This window comes from Sceloporus undulatus, chromosome 6, assembly GCF_019175285.1.
Source record: "Sceloporus undulatus isolate JIND9_A2432 ecotype Alabama chromosome 6, SceUnd_v1.1, whole genome shotgun sequence".
In the NCBI taxonomy this organism is placed as follows: domain Eukaryota; kingdom Metazoa; phylum Chordata; class Lepidosauria; order Squamata; family Phrynosomatidae; genus Sceloporus; species Sceloporus undulatus.
In genome coordinates, this window is record NC_056527.1 from 52,468,811 (window position 1) to 52,486,955 (window position 18,145).

General features: G+C 39.2%; 1 protein-coding gene across 8 annotated transcripts in view; it reads right to left on the reverse strand.

Annotated features, from left to right (window-relative positions):
• Positions 1-3,217: 3,217 nt before the first annotated feature.
• The window catches only part of TOPAZ1 (testis and ovary specific TOPAZ 1), a 49,904-nt gene continuing 34,976 nt past the window's right edge, over positions 3,218-18,145 (reverse strand). For all 8 annotated transcript variants that reach the window (XM_042476831.1, XM_042476834.1, XM_042476833.1 and 5 more), the window contains 8 exons: positions 14,743-14,809; positions 13,228-13,402; positions 12,489-12,589; positions 11,485-11,650; positions 9,792-9,956; positions 7,414-7,617; positions 6,280-6,463; positions 3,218-3,505 (listed from right to left, as the gene is read on the reverse strand). In XM_042476831.1, coding sequence (XP_042332765.1) covers positions 3,295-3,505; positions 6,280-6,463; positions 7,414-7,617; positions 9,792-9,956; positions 11,485-11,650; positions 12,489-12,589; positions 13,228-13,402; positions 14,743-14,809 — 1,273 coding nt within the window. In that variant the 3' untranslated portion in view covers positions 3,218-3,294. The remainder of the gene's footprint in view (positions 3,506-6,279; positions 6,464-7,413; positions 7,618-9,791; positions 9,957-11,484; positions 11,651-12,488; positions 12,590-13,227; positions 13,403-14,742; positions 14,810-18,145) is intronic.

Here is an 18,145-nt window from a genome sequence, read left to right on the forward strand (position 1 = left end):
AGCCCCTGGACTTATTTTCATCTTCAGGGCTGGTGGGAAGGGCAATGAACACTGACCATACACCAGCCTTCACTGGGGTAAAGAAAGGCTTTCCGCTACAAACGATTCTAGGTTTCAAAATGATTGTCTTTTGTTATCGCCATGAGCCTGACTCTATTGAGGTTTTTTTACCAAATGCATTCATTGGGTTCAGGAAAATGTACAACATTACTAAATAATAGCTAAAAATAATATAAATGTAAATCCCTACTTCTTGGAGGGCATGTAAAGAAAAATGGAGGACATGATAAAAATAAAAGCTAAAATAATATAAATTCAGGATTCCTGGTCCTGCTCAGACTGGTGGGCATGCAAGGAAAAATGAGGACATGATTAAATAATAGCTAAAACAATATAAATGTAAATTGCTGCTTCTTGGTCATGCTCAAAATGAAAGGTATGCAAAGAAAAACAGAGGACATGATAAAAATAAAAGCTAAAAGGAATATAAATATAAATGCATGCTTCTTGGCCCTCTCAAAATGGAAGGCATCCAAGGAAAAATGTAGGACATGACTAAATAATAACTAAAACAATATAAATGTAAATCCCTGCTTCTTGGTCATGCTCAAAATGGAGGACATGATAAAAATAAAAGCAATATAAATATAAATGCATGCATCCTGGTCCTGCTCAAAATGGAGGACATGCATGGAAAAATGCAGGGCATGCCCAAAACAAGATCTAAAAGGCAACAAAACATCAAATGCTGCTGCTGGGTCAGGCTCAAAATGGAGGGCCTTTTGGAACTGCAATGGAAGGGGGCATCTGCCTGTATAGAATCACAGAACTGTCACTGCTGGAAGTGTACAGATCTCAGAAAAAAATCACAGAAAATCAGTTTTGAATCACAGATATTCCACAACCACAGTAAGTTTTCACTGATATCTAAAAGTCACAGGTATTCCAATGACTCTTGCTCCCATCTATACAAGCAAAGATCAAGGAAGCCTTCCCAGGCATTGCATAATTGTCGCTTACTATTTGATGTTCTTTTGGTGCCTATTTATCAAACCATTTCCTGTATTGCTATGTACTGTATATGCATTATCCTACTTGAGAGTATGTATTTTCCCTGGAAAATGATTAACCATCCATTTTGAAGTCAAGCCCTCCCTCCAGTCCATCTGCCTTGGTCCAGGCCTCGGAGGTAGAGAGGAACTGCTGGACCTCTTACCCTCTCCCTCCACCACTCCCTTCTCCTTCTGTGTCTTGTCTTTTTAGATTGTAAGCCCGAGGGCAGGGAACCATCTAACTAAAAAGATTGCTTGTACAGCGCTGTGTAAATTTACAGCGCTTCATAAATAAAGGTTAATAATGATGATGGGAGCTATGTAGACAAGTCTCCTTGTTAAACCCTTGGATGACCCCTGGCCAGACTCCTAGCTTGCCCGCCATTACTGGCAAGGCGACAAGACATGTACACATTCCTTAGGGGAACAGCCACATTAACATCTCAGAAGGTCTGGGAAGTCGCATGAAGGGATTATCTCAAGCCAGAAAGAGTAAAATGTTTGCCTTTCCTGGAGCTATCACCCCCTCCTCAAATCTGTTGTCCGAACAACTTAAGTCATAGATATTATCAGACCCAGACATCCAGGTGAAAGAAAGCAATTAAACACCTTTGTTTCAATCACCAAAACTCTCTGCCCTCAGGCCAGATTTGGCCTATAAAAAGTCCCCACTTTTGCTGCTCAGCGCGCCATTTACAAGGTCTACTTACTCCACGTCAGTCAGACCTCTGTTCTGGTAGCCGGCATTTCTGCTCAAACCCAGGTTGCGGAGCAGATCTGTCTCACTGTCCAACTTCCCATTCGCTTCCCGGAGGAAGACTACATCTTGGTGAGTATACCATTAGCAAAGCCTAAACATCTTTTCCACATTTCCAACCTTTCTTCCTGAGCCTTGAATGTGTGTGTGTGCATTGTGTGTGTGTGTTCCCCCTTTTCTTTGTTCAATAAAGTAGACATTTAGTTATTGCAATCTGTCTCAGCTTCAGTTATTGGGAGGCCCTGGTCTTCTCCGTATACACATCGGGAGACGATCTCGGAGGGCTCTTGTAGCCAGCCCCCTCTTGCAATATTCGGACTAATAACAACATAATAAAATTCCCCTAACGGACCCTTGGCTACATCCTGTAGGTTACAAACAGCTGTCCTGTACATTGTCCCTGGCAGCATACATGCAAATATGGCTGATGACAGGTGAAACGTAACCAAAGACTGTAGCTTTGAACTTGGTTTCAAATTATACACATGAGCAGGCAACAAAATCTAACATATACCATAGAATGTTGCCTCAAGTTCCTTAGATTGTTTTCTTTCCCGAACATTCAATTTCTAGTAAAAACATTTGAAACTCTTGAAATCTTTTTCCCCCTCCTGACTAAACACTCTCCACATTTGCAGCTTTGACTTTTGTGGATTTGATTATTCATAGATTTTATTAATATGTTATACCTTGGTCCTCCAGCACAACTCTATGGTGAACTTTAACCAAAAGTCACACTGAAGGACCTATAGATTCCTAGAGAGAACACTTCACTAGGCATGTCTGGTAGATGCTGACCACAGTCACACTGGAGGACTAGATTCCTAGACTCTCAGGTAAAAACATGTTTTTGCTATTTGCGGTTTTTCCACATTCATGGAGGTCCTGTGCTCCTAACCCCAGCGAATGTGGAAAGACAAGTGTATATAATACTTAGATCTGTCAAATGTTTTCACCTACCAGCAATGAAAGATGGTAAATGGTGAAAATGATCATCCTCTATGCTACAACTGTGAAATAAACTGGTTTGCAAAAATGTGCCTAGTCGCGAAATTAAATCTTTTTAAGTCAGCATTTTTCAAATGAAGACTATATCAATACAAAACAATACCCAAAGCATTCAAAGATTTTTACCACATAGATCATCTGTGATCCTTGGTTTTCGAAGGTAAAATCCATTGTGTCAGTGATGGAACAGTCCCATATTCACACTCTTGGTTGCTGCACTGCCTTCTTTTTTCCCATGTGATGAAGGCAGAAAAGCTTATGTGGCCTTAAATCTTTGACCCCTGGTATTAGCAAATGTAAAGGGCTTATCTTTTTGTTATGACTTTAAGAACACTCTTTTCTCTAACGTTTCATATGCTAGAAATGGAAACACTGAATTATATAAACTATGAGAAGAGTATGAACACAACAGAAACCATCTTTATTGATTTATTATTTTAAACAATGATTACGGTCAACTGAAATCTTAACAAGTGACTAAAAAAGCCAGACTTTCCCTGCCCATTTCATATTCTCTTTCAACCACTTCAGTACAGAAGCATATTCCAAACTGTAAACTTGCTCCTTGTTAATATTTACTGTCAAATGCTTTATGAAAAGCCTTGGAGTAGATATGCGAGCAGCTTGAATCAGCCTCTCCACTGCACTTCGATAGTCATCATCGTTGCGTACATTGCTGTCTTCACATCTGAAAGACAATGTTCTCAGAGAAATTAGGGCCAAAATCCAGTTGTTAGCACAGAGCTGTTATATCCTATTTCTTCCTAAAATATACTTATATACACTTATCGTGGGCCCCGATGTGGCATTTTTCCGGCCCAAAAAGAAGCGGCAAAATTTTCCGCCGCCATCACAGTTTTTCTGCGTTCCTGCTGCATGCAGCGTCTAAACGCCACACTGCCGGAGTGTCAAAAAGCTGCCTCCGTGTGGGCAGTAGGGTGGCATGATGACCGCTTCAGTCTGTACCGGCCCTTAGACATCTCTCAGTCATAGAGTTGTCACAAGTCAAAGTTGACTTGATGGCAGTCAACATCAAAATATGGCAGTCGGCCCTTCTTATACACGGATTTTTATACACGGATTCAAGCATCCACGGTTTGAAAATGTTCCTCACAAAGGCTGCATCGGTTCTGGACCAAGCATCTAGCCTATAGTGCAATATAAAGGTTAGTAGTGCATACTGCAACCCTACATACATCATCTACTGGTATACACCACTCAGGAAGGTAGAAGCAGTAGCTGCTGCTCTGGCAGAATGTGCATGGATTTGAACAGGTGGTTTTTAGCTAGTTCATAACAAGCTGTATAGTTGAGACCATCCACTTTGAGAAGCACTGTGCTGATACCTGTCATCAAGTCTCAAATCCAAGTAGCATATTCAGTACTCTGGTACTTTTTCTTGAGTTTGACATTTGGTTGAGATAAAAGGCAAGCATCCTTATGATCACTATGTGGATGTAGAGGTGATTAGAAGTCCGAAGAAGGGTTTTGTATTAAAGCTGGCAAAAAATGTCCTGATTCAGGTGAAAGGAAAGTAAGACTTTGAGGAGTAAAGAAATATCAGGATGGAATACAACCTTGTCAAAAGTATGTAGCTAAGTTCATCCCATGGTGGATGAAAAGGAACTGAGGTAAATGAGGAGGAACAGTAAGGGACAGAGTTGACGGTCGGCGGAGCTACTACCAAAAATATTATATAACTGTTCCAGAAAGTCACAAAGATGTGCAGGTGTAGAATACCCCTGAAGTGTGTGAGTCACAGAGACCATGAAGAAATACTGAACATTTATTAAGAAGGAAATGGAAACAACATCAAGGGGAATGGGAAAAACATGTACATGCTAGAAAGACAACTCTTGAGAGGGGAGCAAATTTTCATATAATATCATGGCTGTTAAAAGAACATGACATCCCAAGGAGCATGTACAATGTTCTTGTGCTAACAAAAATTGGCTATGGATGGCACCACAGGCGAGGAAAGAATAGAGACATGGAGCAACAGCAGCAGTAATGATTCAACAATGACTTTAAAGAATTATTAAGAAGATAGACAAGTTAGATTGCTATGATGTATTGTCAGAATAATTAGGTGATGGCTCAGTATACTTAAGACTAGTGTCAGTAGTACTAACATTATAGTGTATTTTTAGTCCATATTTGTTTTTGTAAACCACTGTGTTAACTGTACATTGAAGAACTGTAGAATTTTTCAATGAATGTATAAAAAGTCTAGAAATCGACTGTAATGTATTTATTCCTAAAATGTAAAATCCAAGACTGTATGTACAGAAAAGGTCACTGAACAGGGACAACTGCATTTTTAGTATAGGAATAGTATGTGGAATTAGCATGAAAAATACTGCCTATACTCCAGTATATGCTGACCTTACTTATAAGTCAAGGGCAGACTTGGGGGCTAAAATTATGGATTTTGATATGTCTCATGGATAAACCAAGGTTAAAATACAGTATAGAGCATGTAACAAAGGATGTAAAGGACAAAGCAACGGAAAATGATGCCAAAGAACTTATAAGTATAAGTTAATAAAAAAACTTATAAAATTCCAACAGGCATAACTTTGTTTACTCTAAAGGCTTGGATTAGGAAGGGACTATGGTAAATGGAGATATCTGCAATGTGTGGGGGCGTCAACCAGGCAAAGGTGGGGCTAAGAAAATGTGCGCTTGTCATAAAGGATTTAAAGGCAAGAGTTAAGGTAAAGTATTAACTCTTATCAAAAAAGAAACCATCTGCTACTCTGGTGAAAGGTGAGTTTAATCTGTCCTGGGAGAACTGAAAAGAAGCACTGATTTGGTGCTTTGAGAAGTACCAAAGAGCCACAATTTTTCTACCAGGCATTCAAAACAAACAAACAAACAGCAACCCCCCCCACCCCCCAAGCGACACCAAAGTGAACAGAATAGAGGAGTCAGTCTTTCTTTTATGATATTCCAGGGTAAACTAAGCTCTTGCCTCTCATCACTCTACTCAGAGAAGGGGATTGTTTCCCCCCTCTTTTTGGCAAGGTGGTTAAGATTTAAGGTACAGTACGTACATTGACACGGATAAGCTGACCCAGGTTTTTTGGGTCAGTTTTTTGACTAAAATTTCTAGACTTATACATGAGCATATACAGTACGTTTCACATTTTCCCCCCAAAGATTTGTTTTCCATTTCTTTTCATGTTAATTACTAAAAGATTTGGGAAACATGAGTAGACCTTCCCATCTATTGTACTTGTACCTATATGTGCTTGCAGTCACTTCGCTGACTATTGCTACTGAAAATCAAGTTCTTAATCAACATGTAATGGCAAAATTTGATATAATTTCTTAAATTCTCTATATAGTTAATAATCAGATGTTATAAGTTCTTGTCATAATATCATAATATTCTTCCTGTAAGTCAACAGATGAGCACTTGATACACTATTTAATTACATATCTAGAAGATTTACCAACCTTTTTAGCACTATCTGAAGTATTTGAATGGAAGCACCCGGACTCTGAATACTGCTAGCATTTGCAACCATGAAAATTTCAATTGCTAGCAGCATCTCCACCTCAGTCATATATGATGGAATTAGAAGAAGCTTACGGTAAAGATTTCCCTCCAGTGGTGGGTAGCACCCTAATGCTAAAGCACCTAAAATGAGAGTAAAAATATAAATATGGGGTTAAAGTGCTAAATAACATGCATTTTTGTGTACATGTATAGATAGATAGCTCTTTTATCACCATTTATCATCTGAAACTATTTGAAGTTCTACGTAACTTTTAGTTGCTTCCATTTCCAGCCTTACTGTAATTGATGCTTTGGACATTGTCAACATGTGTTAACAGAGGAGGAAAGAAGAAAAGGTAACTGTCTTGCTTGTTTACAATGTCTGGAAGTGCTCCATGCAGTCTTATCAAACTGGGAAATACTTCATCGTTTCATCAAAGTTCTGATTATGCAATTCTGGTACCATCAGGGAACTATCCATTTTTTGTGCTCCCTTCTCCAGCTATTATCCGCTGCCCCTCTTTGTTCAAAATAGTTACTAGGCCAGAAGCTGGGATTCCATGCCTTTAAGGGACAGTGAGTTTGTTAGAAATTTGGAGTGCTGTAGATACTAACAAAATGGCTGCATTGGGTGGGAGCAAGCTATTCAATAAAATAGCACAGACAGTCACAAAACCCCTATTTTCCTAAGAGAAACTAGTGATGCCAGAACATGTATGAAAGTTATTAAAAAATGGGTCTTTCTCAGAAAACCCAGACAGAACTCAGACAGGCAGCCTTTAAAAAGTCATTAACATCAGTCCATAACTTAAAACAATCAATAAAAACATCAACCAAAGCAATAACAGAAGATCATCTCTACTGTCTGGCTGACTGCCATTCTGACATAATAAGAGAATTCTGTGCCATTAGTAGCCCGGCATCTTTAAAATACTATCCAAAACGGTTGCCTATTGAACATCCCTGCAAAATTTTCACATGATCTTCAATACCAAGCAATATATACATAAGTGTGGACTGCTGCCCAAACCCTTCTAAGTGATTTTCCCCATCAATTTAATACAGCAGATATTGTTCTGAAGACAGTTTACTTTTATAATGTGTCCTGGCTTTAAGCCACAAGCAGCTTCTTCCCAGTGTCGTGATTAATGATCTAAGTAAATGAAATTCAACAGGAATATTCTTTGTAAGCATGAAGTCTACAACAGCAGATGACATTCCAAGGTTCTTGCTTTCTAGACAAGCACCAAGTAGCTTATTAAACAAAAGGCTGTATTGGGATACATCCAGGGTATCTGTAAAATAAGAATATTGTAAATGAGAAGTTTGTCTCAGTTATGAGGTAGTACATTGACTCTAGCAGCATTATGGTAGGAACCACAGCATAATATATTTTTCCTATTTCAAGGTTTCACGAGAATGTTAAGGAGATGTGACGCTTCTTTTATGTGTTTTAATGGCTGAACTTAGCGTATAAAAGCTTTCCCTGCTTAAACTGTGAGCCATTACTGCTTTCTCAACAGATACCAGATACATACTGCGAAAATCCTGACAATGTTTTAAGCGCATTTACAAAAGGGTGTGCTGCCATTTTTGTTATGATAGGCAGGGAGAGGTAAGATGGCAGACCAACAGAGGAGAAGGGATAAGAGACACTTTGTGGTTTTATTGATTTATTTATTGCTCTATCAGAAACTGACTAGTGCAGTAACTGGAAAGAACTAACTGATCCGTTATTTAAATTTGGATGAACAAGCTGATCTAGTGTATAAAACCAACAGCTGGTTAAGTGGAGCGGGTCAATTTGACCTAACTGTACCCACCAGCTGAATATTGTAGAAGTCAAGACCAAGCAGGAGAAGAGATGGCATCACAGTGATGTATCCTGAGTCAATTCCTCCACTAAGACACCCTTGTCTAGGAATTATCAAGGTTTGAGTGTGTGCATTCAGCATCCACACCAAGGCCTCTTTACCTGAAACAGCTCTGGATTTCATGGCTTAAATGTCAACCATGGGTCTGGCTCAATAAACATATGGCTGAATACAGATGAAAGTGATCTGTGAGTAGCACTCTGAAGATGCTCCTTTAACAAAAGACTACTGGACAGGACATGGGTCTTTTGTCAATCTTCACTAGTAAAAGCTACCAGATCTAGATTACTTGACACTCACTACCTCTGTAAGTGATGGTGGAAGCTACTAAAAATGTATGTATGCTCTGGTGGAATTTTCTTGCCACTAATTAATTGTTCTATTAAAGCCTGACATATGGGAACTGAGGACAATGAAATGCTTGGGTAGACAGTTAAAACAATGGTGGATAAAGACTTGAAAGACAACTGATGGTATATGAGTGAGAACCCACTTTAGAGCCTATTCTGCGGTAATGATGGCAATGTAGATAGATTTTATTGCCACCATTGCACATGTACAACATTATTCAATGGAGTTGTTCCTGGTGGTGGAACCACTGAAACATTCTGAATCCTACTGAAGAAAAACACTTAGTAACCAACCCTGAAGAGTGTGCAAAACATGCTACTGATTTGGACTCTAAATTAAAAGCAGGCACTGGGTTAGTGATGGAACAACCTGATGGAAAATGTACCTAGAAAAGTATGTCTACACTGCCTAAATGATAAGCTTTTGTCCTTGCTTTCTGACTGAAAGGGAGAAATGACAGAACAAGACATGACAGCAAGGAAAGAGTGGCAAGGAGCAAGGAAAGAATACTTTCAGATGGGTTGGCTGGCAGAGATGCAACAGTTTAATAACACTGTATCTTACTCTAAGTGTTTTAAGAAATGCATGCACCATGATTACTTAATTCTCTACACTTCAAGAAAGTTGATACAAGATAAAAACAAGAAGTGGTTGTTTGAGGGAGAAAGAAAAAAAGTGATGGTTACCAACCATCGTCTAATGCAGGGGTAGGCAACCTTTTTGAGCCGGGGGCCAGGTTGCTGTCCCTCAGACAACTGGGGGGGGGGGGGAGGAAAAAATAAATAATTAAATAATTATAAAAAAAAATTAAATACATAAATAAACCGGGACAAATGTAGGACAAAATATTCAAATGGAGGACACTTTTATATAAAAAATCGAGGACACATGAAAAAATTTGCTGATTTTTAAAAAATGTTAATATAGATGCATGTTTCTGAGGCTTCTATAGACAATTGCCCCCCTTGTCTGCCACTTGCCCCTCCTCCTGATAGGCCAAAGGCCCCACGCCCTCACGCGAGAGGCCAAAGGCTCCGGCGGCAATTGGCAGCAGGACCGGGCAGGGGCCAGTCCCAAGGCCTTGCCGAGCCGCATCCGGCCCGCGGGCTGCAGGTTGCCTGCCCCTGGTCTAATGAAACAAACTATTCACCTCAACCACTTACAGGATGAGAAAAAGGTATTGGTCAAAATGACATGTGAACTGCATGCATATTTATTTATTGTATATAAAACAAAACACTTACCAGAAGAATTCTGAAAGCCTGGTAGATTTTGTAAGACTTCGAATGCTTCTCCATATCGTGACTTTGTAATGTATTCAGTTGCCATTGTACATAACAAATTATGTCGATTAAGAACATCCATTCTATCACAAGGCCATGATAGTGTATTTATTACCCAGTCTGACTCTGGAGATTTTAATATTGATATTTTAAAAGGTGACAAAATAGTCATAAATAATGAAAAAACCCAGAAGTTACAGTCTAATACTCAACAATGCAGTAACATGCCTAGTCATCCCACAATATCTGGAGCTGGAATACCATTTGGTTCTGCTACTAGACTACTTCCAGGAGTGACAGCATTATTATGGATGAATAACCACTTGCTAGAACCTACAAGTCAATTTACTCTATTCCTTGGACAGTTGCCTCTGAAAAAGTAACAAAGGCCCTAAACAGACTGGCACTTTGTGCCAGCCTGGGTCCGAAAGTAGGGCTCGGTAGGGCTGTGAGTCCACACACGGCCAGCCCTACTTTTGCCACCCGTCCACATGGGGCACGCCATGACACACGGGCATCGCAGCACCCAAATGGCGCTCCATGCAAGGGGTATCATCATGGTGCGTGAGCACCAAAATGGCGCCCCTTCCAAGAAGCTGCTTTCAGCAGCTTCTTTTTGTTCCCAGGAAGGAGCAACGATCTGGGGCAAAAAGGAGCAGCTGCAGGCCACCCATCTGTCAAGCCCCTAAGTTTCACTGAAACTAAGAAAACATGGGACAGAAGTGGGATCCAAAAGAACACCGCAAGAACATCACAAAGCACCCTGCAATGTTGTTGAGTCAGCCCTTCCTTCCCAGAATGCAGTGGCATACTCAGAAAAAAAAAACAATTTAGTAAATCAATATCTGCTTATTTTCCTTCCTAATTTTTTTTTAGGTGGAACTGGACAATCAATGTCTGGCTGTCTCCCTACTGAAGAATAACAACTAAAATGTCTTTACCTAATGGAGCTGCAGTCCCAACACATTTAGAGACAACTAACTTGAGCAAAGCTAATTTAACACAATATGAATCATGTACAATAAGAAAACTTAGATGATTGAGCACAGTTGTTCTCTTTTACATTGGGCAGGTTTGATTGGTCCAGGGACAAATGTTTCCCCTCAAAAAATGTGTTTTCCCCACTTAAAACAAAACAAGAGGTTTTCTTCTAAATCTTAAAAGTACCCCAGGCCCTACAACTTGCTTTGGAGGAAAATCACTGATTCTAAGGTTTCCAACAGTGGAAAATCTCCCCTTTGGACAACAATTGTTTTGAGGAGAAGGGTAATAGTGATCTGGGGAAGCTGCCAAAATTGGCAGGACAATATAATTCATATTGTACTATCTCCTGTGTATTATATTTATTTTTAAAGATGGGGCAGCAAAATGTTAAAACATGTAATTTGAAAATGTGAACTTGCACAACTTGGTTTTTTTCTCTCCTTCCCTTTCTTTTTGGGTCTTTTTAAAGGTTACAAACAGGAAATCTGGTGCTTTTACTGAACTTAAGGCTGGGCAAAGTGGGGAATAAAAATGCTTTCAATATATATTAACTCTCTCAACATTCAGTTCTCCAAGTAATTCTGTTATAACATTAAACACTAACAACCGCACCTTAAAAAAAAAAAAAGCATAATTTCATCCAATTGTATTTTTGTTAATGAAAATTTACCTTTCAGTACCCAAATTGCTCCATCTAGGCTTCCACATTTGAGGAAGATTTCCACAGCAACATTAACAATATGGCATCTTGGTGCCAATCTCTCATGACCAAGTAGTCCTTTAAAAAATGTGAAAGGTATCTGTAAAGCGTGAAGTACATCCAGAACCTTCCTGGCCTATGATATAAAAGGAAAAGAAGAAATTACCGGAGCACCAGTCTTTACAAGTCCAATGCTCAAACCACTATACCATGCTGACTCTCAGTCTCAAGAACAGAAGGGACTGCATTTACTCTTGGGGCTGCTTAGAAGCAAAGAGCTCCTTCTTTCTTTTTTAAATTCTAACTGGTGTGAGGGAAGGGAGGCTGGCAGGGAGAATGTAGAACAGAAGGAAAAGTGAGGGCAAATTTTCTGCTCACAGAAAATTAGGGTTGCCCAAATAAAAGCTGGAGAGTTTTCCAGCACTTAATATTTATGAAGAGAAGGAAATTTTAGCAGGCATTGCTTGTCATGCAACCCAGGAAAAAGCAATACCTGCTGAATTCCTTAATCTATGCAACCACCGAAAGTGTGGAATTCTCTCCAATTTTCAACCAGGCAACCCTGTATGACAGAATAGAGCTCTGAAGAGGGATTGTGCCAGCCACCATGGGTGAGATAATGGAGATCTAGGATACAATTTTCCATCTTCACTCCAATGAAGGAAAGACATGCTTGGTGGCAGATCTTCCCTGGCCATTCACAGAGTGGTAATGAAGATGTAGATATGCTCCCCTCCCTGGATTATCAGCTCAATCCAGTTCCACATACTTTTGTCCCAGTTATGTGGAAGAAAAATACAGCAACCGTAAGCCTACAGTGTCTAGCAACATTACCCTGACGCTTGCTCCTATAGCCACTACATATACAGCCTTTATATGAAGGTGATGTGTTCATCTGAACCTGTGGACTATCTGTTTTCTTCCATTCAAACATTTAATCTAGAGAGCCTGCAGAATGTAATTAAGTAAAGTACCTTTGACCACTGCTGCTTTCTGTAATATGAAAACATAACACTTATCCCAATCCTTCCCAGTAAATTTTTGTCTGCTTCAGTATGACGTCCATCAGCATTAACTAGAAAAGAAAAGTATTAGGAAGTATCACCTCAGATTTCTTCTAGTTTTTTTTTTTACAATTAAGTAAAATGGGTATAATGAATTTGTTTGGATCAAACAGGTCAGTTATAAGTAAGAACTCCCACATACAATTGAACATTCACAAGTCTAAACATACAGTAGTACAGAATCTTCAAATGAACATCTAGAGATTAAATTAGGTATTTACCATCAGTTGCATAGGTTGGTAAATAAAAGACCTCAACTTGTCTTCAAATGTTTTGCTTGATAAATCCTTCTAGCAAGTGCTTCCCTTCCCAGTGGGGAATCCCAAGGCAGCCAAAACAAAACAAAACAAAACAAGAACAAAAACAAAAAACTAACAACAAAAAAGGAAGCTAAGCAGATACTAGTTACATCAATTGTCCTCCAATATATTCTCCCTGTTTGTGTCCAAATTTTGCTTGCTTGCCTGGGCTGTGTTTTTGACAGTGAAATATGTGTGGTGCTATTGTACTACAATATAAATGGGAGGGGGGAATTAATGTTTTTGAATTAAAGTGGAATTTAATGTGGAAATGTACCCATATTTCATTAAACAGAACCCTTGTTTTCTCCTTGCATAGGACTCTGAAATAAATATTCCACCAATTTTACCTGCAGCTGCAAATACACAAAAAGGAATCACTGGCGTCTCTTCCTTCATGGCACTGGTTAGGATGTTAGCAATGCACAATGAGTACTTCTGCAGGTCATCAACATTTCCACACCCTCTCCTTACATTTATGTACAAAGTTCCCAATTTAGCCCAGTCATCTTTTTCTTTACAATGCTGTTCAAAAAGTGATAAATATATATATATATAATTACAACATATGAGCAGAACACAAATGTGGCAAACATAATTAATAATTATGAATAAATAATATAAATATAAACAAATAATATAAATAGTAATTATAAATAAATAATATAAATATTAATAATTAATATAATTAGTGTTACTTGGAAAGAGAACTGAGTTCAATTAACTGGGTTTGTTTATTACTGGCAATTATCCTCAGACCTTTAAATTTTAAAAGCAAAGCATTCAAATAGTTATACAAAAAGCAGAAAGTATTGGTTCAAAATTTAGTATCCTTGTTGTACAAATAAATTAAGAACTATCCCTCAGCATGATTTGGGGAATTAGAAGAAATGTCTTAAATTCACTGCCTTAGCCAAAATAGTCTAATGATTGTAAGCCTGAGGGCAGGGAACCATCTAATTAAAAAGACTGTATGTACAGCGCTGTGTAAATTTGCAGTGCTTTATAAATAAAGGTTAATAATAATAATAATAATAATAATAATAATAATAATAATAATAGTAATCTGACTGCTATTTAATAGTAACCTCTCTTAGGACCAAACTAATGTTCTGAATACCAAGATATTTGAGTAACACATAAAAATGCTGTCTGCTGAGGATAGGCTTTTTATTTTCTTTCAACATATCTTCCACTAAAAATCAATCATTTCAACCGTTCATCCAATTATTTAATATCTGTCACTAATATCTGTCAGCAATCATTCATCTTCACACCCTAGGGTTACCTTCTTGGAAAACTGATATCAAAGCTATCCAAACCCATTTCAAAGGGATACCCTCATTTGGCTTTTTCTATACCCTGACTTTGTTTCCTTGGATTAGTTCAGTACTGGGCATACATGCTACTGGTTTGCTTGGCTAACCCCTCTCTCGCTTGCCAACCTCTGTTTGCCTTGGGAGTGAGTGAGTTCTCTTTCCATCTTCGGACCTGTAACAAGCGGAGCAGCTATTTATACATGTGTAGTATTTCTGTTAGTTCAACCTTCTCTGTTCCAACATTAACACCTTTAAATTTCTTAGTCCTTATGAACGTGTGTTGTTGTATGTTTTGGATGATTGTCGATTTTCCCCTTTAAATAAACTGATTAGAAACCTGCCTCTGGAATTCATGTCTCTGGACTTGGTATACATAGGGACTTGGTCCCATGGCTATGTAATCCAGCCACTACCACTGAGCAAATTTAGAATTCCCCAAAACTTATTTGAGTGTCCTTTTCGGACAGATGTACATTCAGGGTTACATAGCATTATGGCATTAAGTAACTCTCAAGTCTGCTTTCATAACAAATATGTGCATTGTACCTGAAATTCTGCAACTGCTGAATCAAAGTCACAAAGGCAGGCCTTTTTGAAATGTCTTCCCTGAAATCTTAAGAATAATTTTTATATAATCATCCATTTGAGAAACCTTAAATTTAGATTTAACATACAAAGAAGCAATTCAAAGTCTTAATTAACATAGCCTTTTCCCTGGCAAGTCAGGATTCCACAAGATATACTTTGCAGTATACAGTCTGCCCATGTCATACACGGGCACATTATACGCTGCTTCTTCTGGCACTGTGCACCGGAAGAAATAATGGTGCATGCGCCTGTGGCACACCGCCACGAGCCACATTATTTGTAATGGGGCTCAAGCATATGTGCACTGTACCATCTCATCCGTGTTATTTGCAGCATCCATGAGTAAAAGAGCTGAAGAGAAGTAGCTGCAGTATACAAACATGACAGTATGCATCTGAACTCTCTGTAACACTTTAACATGGTTTGTGGGCACAATCTTTTTCTTTTAGAATACTTTAACAATAGTGGATGAAGCAGTCTGTTGAAACCGCTGATAGTACTGCCTAGTTCAGTGGTAAGAGAATAATATTACCCAAACATCAGCCACCTCATTTCCCCATTCTCTTAGGAGATTACAACAGAAAATGGGTGGGTAAATTGCTACTGCAATAACATAACAGCATCTTTGACTGGGACTTATCTTTTTCTTTGTTCTCTTGGTGGGGGACCATTTGGAAAGTGTTTCTTTTATAAACACACACACACACAAAATCCATTAATGGCCTCCTTTCCTGCTACTTTTCTACTACAATTTCTAGTGTGAAAATCCAATCTGTTCTGTATTAAACTTTGGTAGTCAGGTGATGTGCTTTGAGTGTAGCTTAGGTGCCCTTCATTTACATTCTTGCACTGGGAAACCTCAATCTATCAGGCCATGAGGAGCAGTGGTGGAAATTTGAATATGATTTCCTTTCAATCCAAGATGGCAAAGTGTGGAGAGACACTGGCAAGATGGAAATGTTCAGCACAGAAAGGATGAGTGTGTCTTAGAACTGCCAAGAGTGCAGTTGGAACTAAGGGTTTAGCCTTAAAGGGGATTCAGATTCAGATATAAGGAGGAAAGATTTCAGAAGGACAAAAGTCATGCAAAATTAGTTTAAAGTGATAAATGTTTTGGGCAGTGGAGATCCAGTGAAGGGAAGACTCAGATTCACATTATTCTGTAGAATTGTAACTTACAAATAAACCAAGAGATTCATAGCATTTAAACTTCTAATGAATGAGCTTTAATGAAAGGTATGTGTAAAGAACTAAAACACAGTTGAAGTCACTGAGTTAACTGAAACAAAGTCACTTTGTAACCACAAGCTTTGAGAACCAACTACCAAAAGAGATGCCATGATAAGCTCTTTCTGTAAATAAGTTATTTTCGTTTTGTTCACAAAGGAGTGGCCTGAAGTTGATTATTCAATAACATCAAAATATGCTACCAAGTATATTAAAAACATTTAATAATAATAAAGAGGTTTAAGGAAGTGGGAGGACCAAGGGTTAGAGAAACAGTTCTGAGGGAAGAAAAGCCTCAAACTACTTAGGAAAAGACAAGAGGGGAATCCTGTTTTACAATTTGCCCTACTTATACACAGATTTTTTATACACGGATTGAAGCATACACGGTTTGAAAATGTTCCCCAAAAGTATACATTTCAAATATCAAACCTTGATTTTCCATTTTTATATGGGACATCATTTTGCTATGTCATTATATTTAATGGGACTTGAGCATACACGGATTTTGTTATACACGGGGGATCTTGGAAAAAAAACCCAGCGTGTAACAAGGATCCACTTTATTTATTTATTTACTTACTTACTGTATTTATACCCTGCCCTTCAGCCCTAAAAGCTCAGAGCAGTTTACAATTCTTATTTTAATTAGAATGTTCCCTGCCCTCAGGCTTACAATCTAAAAAGACACGACACAAATGGAGAAGGGAATAGTGGTGGGGAAGGGGATCAGGTCCAGCAATTCTTATCTCCCTCTGAGGCCTGGACCAAGGCAGATGGACTGGAGGAAGGGCTCTTTTTCTTTGACTGAAGGAATCAAGGGAGAGGTATGGGCTGTTGGTCCAGGCCTCTCCTCAGTGAGGCTTGGATTTCCTCAGCCCAAAGGGAGTCCTCAGACTCCCTTCGGACTGAAGGAATCCAAGCCGCGCCAAGGAGAGACGTGGGCCGTGCGGAAGAGAGGTCTGGGTGCACGGCCCAGGCCTCTTCTCAGCAGCTTGGATTCTTTCAGCCCGCAGGGAGTCAGCAGATTCCCTTCGGGCTGAGAGAAAATCCAAGTCATGAAGGAGGACTGGGCCAAGTGCCCAGTCCTCTCCTTTGCAGCTTGGAACCTCAGCCCTCTCCCAGCCCCGGCAGATTTGCCCCCACCGCAGCCAAGCCAGGGCAGAAGCCGCTGCAGAGGAAGCCGGTCTCAGGAGGTAAGCAGGGAAGGAGGGAGGGAAGGAGACGGGGAGGGAAAGAGGGAAGGAAGGAAGGCGAAGGACTTTTGGGCTCAATGGTGGTGCACGTGCACACTCGCTGTCATTGGGGACAACTACTTGGCCCCTCCAGATTATCCAACATTTTAGGTTATCCAACGATCAGTCGGGCCCGTTTATGTCAGATAATTGGGACTCTACTGCATTTTTATTGGTGATATTACTATAGGCCCTGTACGGTTTTTAATGTAGATCTATGTTTTACCTGTTCTTAACTTTTGTGTGATTCTGAATCAGTTTAACAGTGTTTTAATGTTTTTTGATTGGTTTTAAACTTTTGTAAATGTTTTTAATTAATTGTGAAGTCGAACTTTCATGGCTGGTGTCCATAGTTTTTTGTGGGTTTTTCGGGCTATGTGGCCATGTTCTGTAAGAGTTTATTCCTGATGTTTCTCCAGCATCCGTAGATGCCAGCCACAGATGCTGGCAAAACCTCAGGAATAAACTCTTATAGAACATGGCCACTTAGCCTGAAAAACCCACAAAAAACTATTTTTAATTAATTGTTTTGGAAGCTGTTTTGGACAAGATCCAAGGCAGCTTCCAAAAAAACCTTGCTGGCTAAAAAATGTGATTAAATAAGAATGTTCTTGTTTACCAGTTAAAGGAAAGCAGGTGTGTGTTGGTGTAGGGGGGCAGTCTAGCCTCCCAGTGACTGGGAACAGCCACCAAGAAGGCTCTCTCTCATCTCAACAAGCAAGCTTCTGATGGTGGTGGGACTAAGAGAAAGACTTCCCTGATGATCATAAAACTCTGGCAGGTTCAAATAGTCTGGACCTAAGCCATGTAGAGCTTTATAAGTCATAACCAGCACTTTGAACTGTGCCCAGAAACAAATTTATTTTATTTATTTATATCCTGCCTTTCTCCTGATATAG